The sequence below is a fragment of the Mizuhopecten yessoensis genome, unplaced genomic scaffold (assembly GCF_002113885.1).
Source record: "Mizuhopecten yessoensis strain PY_sf001 unplaced genomic scaffold, ASM211388v2 scaffold11059, whole genome shotgun sequence".
NCBI lineage: Eukaryota > Metazoa > Mollusca > Bivalvia > Pectinida > Pectinidae > Mizuhopecten > Mizuhopecten yessoensis.
Genome location: NW_018408858.1, coordinates 1,227,150 through 1,238,051, shown reverse-complemented (window position 1 = coordinate 1,238,051; position 10,902 = coordinate 1,227,150). Strand labels below are relative to the sequence as shown.

Here is a 10,902-nt window from a genome sequence, read left to right as displayed (position 1 = left end):
ATGTCACCAAGCTATAGGAACTGGAAGGTAAAGGAATAGTAATAAGTGATAATTGTTATAGATGTTGCCTTAGGTGTAATGCACTGAATTTCATTTGTACTCATCTGCCATCTCAGATTCAGATAAAAAGGCAGAAATTCATTCCGATATTTACTGGTATAAGACATCTTCCTTTTAAAGTAATGTAACTGTTGAATGTAAACACTTTGAAATCATTAACGAAATCAGGAGAATTTATTACGGAAGCTAACATTATTTAAACTGCTGTTGATAATGTCTTGTCATGTCTGTATGTCCTTCCGTCCAGCTGTCTGTCTGTGCGGTGTTATTATTCTTTCATTGTAGATTCCAACAATGAGTTTGTAATAAGTATCCGTTCAAGTTTTGTTAACGAATGGTAACTGGGAGTAATGTATACGGAAATATATAAAGCTAAAGACATAATAAATTATTAGCCATGTGTTTAAACTTTAAACAACAACTGAATGTTACAATGCCATTGATAGTGTCAACTTAGTCAATTAGGACGTTAGAAGTAAATACGTTCACATTCGAAGTTCTACACTCCAGTTATTTAATGATTGGTTGCCCTCGGGATATTATCTTGTGTAGTGTAATTGAAGGTCCTAGTATAAATGCATTTTAATGTGTGTGATAGAGATCGTTACATTATGTACTCTGATTGGTCGAGACGTGTCATGTTCGACTCTGCACATTACACTTCAGGCAGGTGTAACCGTGTTGTAACACTGATTTTCTAAGAGCTTTATATACCCAGAGACGTATGTTATAAACATATTATAGACGTGACACGTCTATGCGTCAATGTTAGTATAGGACCTAACAGGACTTCATGCAGTGTGGACACTAACAGCGTTCTGATACCAGCTACTGTACCATCTGTCTATAGCAGACAAGGACCACTGAGATAAGTAACATCAGCTTCCCTGTCTATAATACATCAAGTCAGCTAGCTTAGCCACATGTAGCATCATATTAGTCTAACATGGCAATTAATTGTATAGATATATATGTATGTGGCTTGAAATCTTGCACCGTTCTATGATATTACTTGTCAGTGCAGCGGCCGGTAGGTACAGCTCTCACATTTCACATTCAACGAAACATTCAAGTCATGACACATGGTTTGGAACATGTACATGCAATGTAAATTTTATATTTCCATATACGTGTATGCGTTATCTAAAGTTGACAATGCGCGCAAACAACAAGTCTCCGAAAAAGATACAATGTTGTACACTGCTTCTGAAATCAAGGACGACACCGACTCCAAACGTTCTATCGACCAATCGACGAACCGGATACAGTGTGAGTGACACGCTAAATCAACCGTTCGGTTTGTTGACGCCGTGACGATTTTGATTGTGAGACCCGTCGCCTGATTGGTTAATAGCAGTTTATACCTATATATATATCTATATAAGGTCATTACACCTTTCCTCCACTTTATAATATCTACTGCGTCTTTACGAGAGAAAATTGATTAGCCATCAATTATGTATGTCGTTTGATATAGTTTTCGAGTGTAAAAGTGCTCTTGGCTTAAAAGTGACGAAACTTATTATAGATGAAGTCTGCAGGTGTAAACGAAACATCGTAAAGTGTCGGATTTTACTGTCGACAAGTCTATACGTCGTAAACTGAGAGAATTTACTATTCGACAAGCGTACCTTTGTTTGATCTTGTTCGATTTATTTTGTTTAAATCTCTCGTCTGGCCACCTGTTACTATGTGACGCGTTATCCTACGTTAGAAGGGAAGATAAATTAGCCTTCTGATCCACCTCTCAAAGACACTTGCCTTTCACGGACAATTATCGTATTCGTGTTTCCTTGAAACCATGGCGGATTTTCTAAAATTTCACAAATCAAAACTCCAAGTAACAGTGCTGATTTTAATTATGATTACAATGGCTGTAATGTACGAAGGTGAGTAACTATTTTGGGACTGTTGAATTAACATTTTGAATATTTTGAATAATGATTATTTGCTACTTTCTTTCATTTAGACCAAGCCATATTCTGATGTGTGTAGGACAATAAATATTATGTACAGAAAGATAACGTTATCGGGAAACATCATTTCATTATTATACCATTCTGACGCATTTTTTTTTTTAAATACAATAATTTAATTTTTAAACAAGACAGTAGTACAAGCACATGTAATTGTTAACAGATACTTTTAGACAAATTTCGAAACCTTTCTTTTTATTTTTTAATTATCAAAAATCTTTAGAATTTTCCATAGATACCATCAATAAAATATTCTACCCTAAAAAATAAAACGTAATGAAAGTTAAGCTTGAGCCGGCCGTAAAATATTGCGGTCGAATTACTATCAGATGTCATACTGTTTTATCCATTCCTTTCAACAAACTCGGAACTAACGAAAATGACTATTAGGTAATTTTTCGTGTCCAGGTGGAAGTTAAACCTATTTCTTACTTGATGTAGAAAAATGGAGTTTATACGTATACATGTAGCGACCTGATCCCCCCTTACAGTGTTAAATACACTGGGATATGTTTCTTAAATGAAGCAAAACTGATTTAAAAGGTCCAATAATATCATACTGTACTATTCGTAAATTGTGAAGTTATTATATATTTATATCACAAAGAAGAGCATCATTATGCTGCAAAAATTCTAAACAAAGCGGGAAACGTTACTTAATCACATTTTACACAACTTAGTATTCAATCAGCGTTATATCCAAAAGGACGTTGCTGATTACAGACCACAGTATATATGTTTCGTTCTTCTTTTATTATTGTCGTAATATAATGGGATGTTTAAATAGGTTGATGGATCTTTCCAAAAACCCAATGGACGTTTAATGATATGAATTACGTCAGACAGGTCAGTAGTTATTAATATGTCATATTTGAGATATTTCCAAACATATCTGTCGTAATTACACATACAGGTGACACCATCCATCGGCCAGCCATTTTGAGAAAAGTGTCACAATGGTCCAGCCGTGCTGGGTTTGGAAAATACTGGGCTTTGGACGAAACTACTACAAGTACAAGCACTAGCATTGAACCGTCATCATCTACAGCCCCACCATTGATCCTGCGAAGGGTAAGCATATGACACAGTACATGTAATAACGTTGTAAATATAAAGTCGGAAGTTCAATGGGGAAAGGCACTTACTAGATCAATTGTTATCGAATAGTTCAACTTATTCTCTTATGTATATATAACGAAATGTTTGTTGTCCGTTGAAAGGTAAAATGTTTGTACATTGGAAATGTCGGGAGGGTGAGTCTGTAAGTTGGAGTCTATAGTTTGTATATTCTGTGTCTGTTTGATTTGACGGGCTAGTGTGTGTCTGTGATTCCCGGTGGTGTAAGAGGTGTCTATTGGTTTACAGTGATTACCGATATCTATGTTTCCATTGATGTTATGTATATTCTTGTTTGCCTACTATTCGCGTCTACTAGTACGCCATTGTTTTTGTTTTTTTGTAGTGGGTATCAGTTGTTTTGTTAACAACAATAAGTGTGTTTTTATTTGTCTACTTCGCTGACCAAAGTTCGTAAATGTCTTCTTTCTTGCTGTTTTTTGGTTGTGCTTGTTCTTGCATATACCATTGTGTTACAAGTAATCAGTCTTGTTCGATCTGCCGTCCTGTTTTAAATTTCCAGCTTGAGACATGTATGTTGTCCGTTGAAAGGTAAAATGTTTGTACATTGGAAATGTCGGGAGGGTGAGTCTGTAAGTTGGAGTCTATAGTTTGTATATTCTGTGTCTGTTTGATTTGACGGGCTAGTGTGTGTCTGTGATTCCCGGTGGTGTAAGAGGTGTCTATTGGTTTACAGTGATTACCGATATCTATGTTTCCATTGATGTGCACGGACGCAAACCACCATTATCGGGTGTCATTGAGTCCGTACCTGTTCCCATTAGTTTGTGAAAATATAGCACGTTAACGCACACAGCAGCTTTGACTTTACAATAATCAAATAGTTCTAAAATAATTTCGTTATTTATAAAACGCACTGCAAATGTTCCATAATGGCTCATTGTCTAACGGTACATTTGAGATTGCAGTTCATTAGAGAAGAATCAAGGGTATGTTGTTTTAACGGTCATATCTTTAGAATTATAAACTGTACACGGTCCCCACTTGTTTATTTTTCATAACAATTATAAATACGAATAAAGGAAACACTTTTTAAAATATTGTTTGTAGATGCAGAAAAACAAACATTGTACTGCGCCATGTGGCCATTTCGCCCATTTATGACTCATCAGTGTTATTGAATGGTCAAAATAAAGAAAGATATCCCTGTCTTACTTAATGTCCCGAATCATATGTAGAATACAGATAAATAATACCAGTTAATGTCTGTCTTAACAAGTAAAACAAAATAACGCTGTATCACGACAATTCTTTGACTTTCATGTTCTTGCTCTGCTGACATCAGTGAAAAAAAAAAAAGAATTCACGTTTTTTCTTAGATTTGTAAAATAAAATTATAAGATACTGTCGCATGGTTCACAAACTGCAACAAATCATCAGGTCGTTAGTTTTAAATATCAAATAGTGTTTTTTCTTCAAAAATTACATTTTTTTCTACAACTCCTGCTGTTTTCCGAGCAGTGTAAAGTTTTAATAAGTATTTTTGGCGGATTAATCGAGTGGTTAGCACCCGGCCTTCTACAAAGGCGGCCGCTTGGAGTATACAGAGAATATGTTTCTCTCCTGCCTACACAACTCCAACAACCCAGGTGGGGTATAAAATGGTCTGGGGTGGGTGTTGCAGTATCTGTGCTGTTACATTCAAGTGAGGTGGCACCATAAATGATACTGTTGGAAACACGGTCCCACTACAAACAGAAAACAATTCATCTCCAGCACACACGCAGGCATACACACAAAGGAAGCCAGGTGGCATAGGACTAGTATACGTAGTAAGCGCCTGAAAAGGCAGCTCCTGTGAATTCCTCAAAATTGTATTGATTAAGGCACATGCTTATTATATTGGTTGTAAAAATTGTATATCTATGCACTGTAAAGCGCTTTAGAGTGTCTTAGGTAAGCTAGATAGGACGCTATATAAAATGCTGTATATTGTTATAATTATTACAAGCTAACCGAAACATCATATATATGATATTGCCCTTTTTCAGTAACAATAAGTGAGTTTTATTTATTATAAAATGACATATATAGGCAGACAGTTTTGTGATATTGCCATCTAGTAACCATATACTTATATTAAAGTAGGATGGAATTGAAGTGTTATTCATTGTTGAAACATTTGTCCACCTCTGTCACAGTGATCACTTGTCTGCCCAGTTTTAGCCTTAACAAAACAGAGGCGTTTAAAGAATTACAGAACGTCAGCATTTAGGACTGCTCAGCTTTTTGCATATTTGGTCATCACTTATGTGTGCTTACATTGCGGTGATCATTCAGAGTTTGTCGGAAATAACTTAATTCCGTTTTTGCTTTTCCATATGTTTTTGTTAACAAAAATAAGATGGCTGTGATATTTAAGCAAGCTTGATAAAACGTTTTCATTAAAAGCCATTCTAGGCAAATACATATCTAATAATAGGGCTCGACCCAAGGGTGCATCCATAATTGTGTTTGTTTCTTTATGCCATGTTAGCACACATGTTTGGTTGTATGGTTGCAGGAATATCAAAAACTTGTATTTCCATGTTATAAACCTGTAATAGGGCCTAAGCGGCGGGGCTGAACCCTGAAAGTACTTGTTGTAGACTAAGTGTATCCATATCTTCATGACCAGCAATTACATAAGTGGTTGGCTGTCTCTACCATTTCCATACAAATGCAATGACCAAGAGACTAAATCATAACCAGCAGGCTATCATAAAAGCATGAGTGTACTCGTCCTTGAATGCCAAGCCAGCACAGATATGGTCAAAGAGTTGAGGTCTCAACCGTTCCCTGATTTGATCCAAACACTTAGTCCCCATGCCCATGCAATGGTAACGGTAACATGGTTATGGGGGGGGGGGGGGGGGGGGGGGGGGGGGGGGGGTACAATTTAATCCATTTGCATAATGTAAGTATTATGTGTACCAAGCATGGTTAAAATTGGTACAGTGTTTTAGGAGGAGATACCAATTCATGTTCTTATTCATATTCATTTTGTCTACAGACAGATATCTGCATTGACAGACAACCGAACCACATTATAACCCCTCCCTCATATTATACATTTAGTGGCCTTGTAGGGAAACCAAGCTCGAGTGAAAAATTTATGAGGGAAAAACAAAGTATCATTCTTCTCTAATGCAAGAGTACTACATAACTTAAGTATATATACTAGTAACCTAGAACAATAACAAAACAATGAAGATAAATCTGGCTACCGCACCATTGTTGTCTATTTCATCAATATGGAACTCAGATGTGGTACGTTTAGCTAATAATTCTAGAAAAGACTCTACATAAGAAATATGCCTGGAGAAACACTAGATTATATATATATATAATTATCCCCGTTTGCCTTCTGCTCCTTTCTCCTCCAACTGACTATATATTCCCTATTTAAGAACCAAGCAAAAGCTACATTGACCATCTTGGTCTTTTGGAGAAATCATGTTCCTTTGGTATTTTGTCTGTTGTCTGAAAAATTAGCAGGTCAGGTATCCATTGTGTAAACACTGCCATAGCCTTTTCTATTTTAGAAAAGTCCTTGCATTGATATAAGGATTTAAAAAAACCTATAGCATATCTGTATCACAATGTATTACCAGGTGAAATTTCAGTTTGAACTTCTGGTTCCTGAGATAATCTCCAAGTGGTAACAGACAAACAGACGGACAGAGTACAGATAGACAGATGGACATCATGATTACTAATTGAATACGCAGATCCCGAATAAATTCTGACCAACTTTGTTAAGATAAACATAGTTTGGCCTTATGATTAACATTTGACCAGTCCTGAACAGCTTTATTGATTTTGGAGGGATTTTATTCAAATTTAGCCTGGAGCATCCTTGGGCGAAGTGGACTCAATTTTGCATAAACGGAGGGTGTGGCTATCCGAAAATTGGGGGCAGAAATAAATGACCTAATGAAGGGCGGGTATTGCTGAGAGACATAGCCAATATTTGGAAATAGTTGCAGTATTGTATGTAATAAGAATAATTTTCCATAGTTGCTTTATATTATTCAGGTTAGCGATACAGGCCATCTGGGCCTCTTGTTTTTGTTTCCAGTTACACTCTTGACGTTATATTTTTTTTTTCTTGATCTGCTATGTAACCCTGGTAAATACTATCCGCAATATATCGCTCGGCTATAGAGAACATCTCTTTAGCTCGATTGGTTGAGCGTAAGACTAGTAAGGCTGAGGTCCGGGTTCGATCTCGAGCGGAGGCAGTGATTTATATTTAATTAAATGTTGTAATGGAGAAAATCGATCGTGTTCGGTATGTTTCTAACGGACTATTGTTCAAGTTTAAAAGCGCAAAAATGGAGAATATAGAACATTTAGAAAGTGTTAAATTGTTATTATGTTTGTATGCGAATTCATCTTTTTTTCGGTCTAGGAAATATCCGTTACGTTTATCGGTATTCCAAATTATTTGCACGTGTGTGTTCTTTGTTAAGAAATGTCTGAGTATGGGCGTTGACTCCTCCACTCAGATGACTTTGTCCTTTCATCCGGGCGTCCGTTACGTTGTTGAAGTGTTTCAATTTCAATATCTCTCAATTAAAGAGGACATAACCATATGATAGCGGTTTCATCAAAATGATTTGATTGTTAACGAATGTCTTTACATTGAGATAGAAGTAAAATCTAAGTTCGGTTTTAGTTTTCGCACTGGTTTGGTTTAAGACGATCAATAAATAGCCTTTATTAATTTTCTGCAATTAAAATTGAATAATTGCTTTAATACTAGTTTATTTTTTCATTAATTACATTGTTTTATAGAATTTTCAGAAACATTACAACTTCGGAGAGCTCCACGAGGACAGAAGGAGGACTCTGGAACATGTCTGTGACAGAAGTACACACGGCTATTACGGGAAGTCGAAAGGATCTACCGTGGCGAAAAGACTGGTGATCGACCACAAGCACCATCTCGTCTATTGTGCGGTTCAAAAAACTGGATCAACATTTTTAAGAAGTCTTATGCGCGTTGTTGGTAGAGAAGGAGTGAAAAATGTCGACACTCGATCGATGATGTCTATTAAGGAAAAGGATATAGACTTAACAGAATTCCATTATATACTTTCCAGCTCGTTTAAGATGATGTTTACTCGTGAGCCATATAGTAGGCTGTTTTCCGGATATGTCGATAAACTCTTCACTGTAAATACATTGTACTGGAAGGTTACAGGTACGTACATTAAAAACAACATTTTGAAACCTAAAAGTAAACGCCCAACTCAGTGTGGACATGGTATAACGTTTCCTCAATTTATAAAATACGTCATCGAATCGGAGAGAACAGGAGTACACACCGATAGGCACTTCACGCCAATCTACGAGCACTGTCGACCGTGTCAGATACCTTACGATTTTATAGGGAAGATGGAAACGTTTGCGAACGATTCCCTTATTCTGCTGAACGCTTGGAACAAAAGATACGGTATAAATATAACATATGATGATTTTGAGGTTGACACGGCTTTACAGCGGTCAATATCACATACCGGCCGTCTATACAGCATGCGAACAAAAATGGAAAAGTGCATTTCATTTCATAGTGGCATGCAGAAAATATGGAGGGATCTTCAAATTCGAGGATTTTTATCAAAACAATCTAGATTACCGTTTACAGAGTCAGAAGCTGCAGGTGTAAATAGAACACAACTTTCGGACGCTTTGACAAAAGCTTTCAAAAGTACAACCGACCGAGCAGCGACCCGTAAGCAGAAAAAGGAGGCTCTGGTAGAGGCATACCGACAGGTTCCCATGGAAGACCTGGTAAAACTCCGGGAAGTGGTACGGCCTGACTGTGAACTGTTTGGCTACAACGTTTCGCCGGATTACATCTTTAACCGTAGCGATTCATCTTACGCTTCGAGTTCCTTTAGATATTTCGATATCGACGTCTGATTCCTGTGAATGTTGGGTTATTTGTGAATCATGTGTATTATGAATTGTTTCATTAACATTCTTTATGAACTTCCGGGAAAAGATATTTTCGTTTTCTTTATTCATGATTTGGATTATTTCATATGAATGATTGTGATACGTTGACGCAGACTTGGTGATAGAGATGACCTTATATTTGCCTACAGTAGAACAGGTAGCATTAACGTGATTCTCTCAACGTGATTTTCACCAACAACGTCGATGTGTTCATATACAATATTTCACTATTGCAATTATGATTTAAACACAATACAAGAGAGATCCATTTACAGACATTTAGCCCTTTGGTGACTATGTACGAGTTATTAAATATTTACTACAAGTCGTAAAACACAACAGTTTCAAACTGGGTACATCAGACAGTCACTATTTAATAAATAAAAGCACCTCATCAGCAACGTAAGGGACCATCATATTAGAGTGCCAATAAATGTAATGTATATGTGAAATGTGAAGAAGAGTAAGATAAGGATCGCTGCTGAACCCGTGTCAGAGGATAATTTTAGAAAAGAAGAAACTGTATCAATAGTTTTTTCAATCAGTTTCCAGGTTGATGCATTTAACGGTAAAGCAGAATACGATTCGTGTTAACCCTCGTGCAGTAATATTGCTGAAGTCTGTTGTCATTTTTGTGTGGTTAATGCCGATATGGAATTTTCCTACGCCATCTTGAAAATTAAAATATGTTTGGTATACTGTGTATACCTGTATGAAATATTGCATTCGGAAATAAAAAAAACTTTAAACTTGAACTTGTTGCTTCATTATGCGATGTTGACTTCTGGGAATCCAAATTGTTGTGACTCATGGATATAACAACAAAGTATACTGTTTAAACATTGTATAACACAAAGTACAATGTTAACACATTGTATAACAGCAAAGAACAACGTTAACACATTGTATAACAGCAAAGTACAAGATCAACACGTTGTATAACAGCAAAGTATAATGTTAACACATTGTATAACAGCAAAATACAATGTTAACACATTGTATAACAGAAAAGAACAATGTTAACACTGTATAACAGCAAAGTACAATGTGAACACGTTGTATAACAGCAAAGTACAATGTTATCACATTGTATAACAGCAAAGAACAATGTGAACACATTGTATAACAGCAAAGAACAATTTTAACACACAGTATAACAGCAAAGAACAATGTTAACACATTGGATAAAAGCAAAGTACAATGTTATCACATTGTATAACAGCAAAGAACAACGTTAACACATTGTATAACAGCAAAGATCAATTTTAACACACTGTATAACAGCAAAGAACAATGTTAACACATTGGATAACTCAAAGTACAATGTTAACACATTGTACTTTGCTGTTATACAATGTGATAACACTATACTTTGCTGTTATATAACGTGTTGATATTGTACTTTGCTGTTATACAATGTGATAACATTATACTTTGCTGTTATACAACGTGTTGCTATTGTACTTTGCTGTTATACAATGTGATAACATTATACTTTGCTGTTATACAATGTGATAACACTATACTTTGCTGTTATATAACGTGTTGATATTGTACTTTGCTGTTATACAATGTGATAACACTATACTTTGCTGTTATATAACGTGTTGATATTGTACTTTGCTGTTATACAATGTGATAACATTGTACTTTGCTTTTATCCAATGTGTTAACATTGTTCTTTGCTGTTATTCAATGTGTTCACATTGTACTTTGAGTTATACAATGTGTCAACATTGTTCTTTGCTGTTATACAATGTTAACACATTGTATAACACAAAGT

General features: G+C 35.9%; 1 protein-coding gene across 2 annotated transcripts; it reads left to right on the top strand.

Annotated features, from left to right (window-relative positions):
• Positions 1–892: 892 nt before the first annotated feature.
• On the top strand, positions 893–9,848 carry LOC110465151 (carbohydrate sulfotransferase 8-like). 2 transcript variants are annotated; one of them, XM_021520772.1, is made up of 3 exons: positions 893–1,949; positions 2,950–3,107; positions 7,962–9,848. In XM_021520772.1, exons 1-3 carry the CDS (start codon positions 1,862–1,864, stop codon positions 9,081–9,083), a joined length of 1,368 nt encoding a protein of 455 aa, XP_021376447.1. In that variant the 5' UTR covers positions 893–1,861; the 3' UTR covers positions 9,084–9,848. The 2 variants fall into 2 exon arrangements, with proteins under 2 accessions (XP_021376447.1, XP_021376446.1); XM_021520771.1 differs by having other exon boundaries at positions 894–1,949; positions 7,953–9,848.
• The last annotated feature ends 1,054 nt before the right edge of the window (positions 9,849–10,902 follow it).

Coding starts and splice junctions, on each gene's coding strand:
- LOC110465151 (XM_021520771.1), top strand. CDS start 1,862: ATGGCGGATTTTCTAAAATTTCACAAATCAAAACTCCAAGTAACAGTG. Junction 1,950..2,949: donor AATGGCTGTAATGTACGAAG/GTGAGTAACTAT, acceptor TTACACATACAG/GTGACACCATCCATCGGCCA. Junction 3,108..7,952: donor CACCATTGATCCTGCGAAGG/GTAAGCATATGA, acceptor ATTGTTTTATAG/AATTTTCAGAAACATTACAA.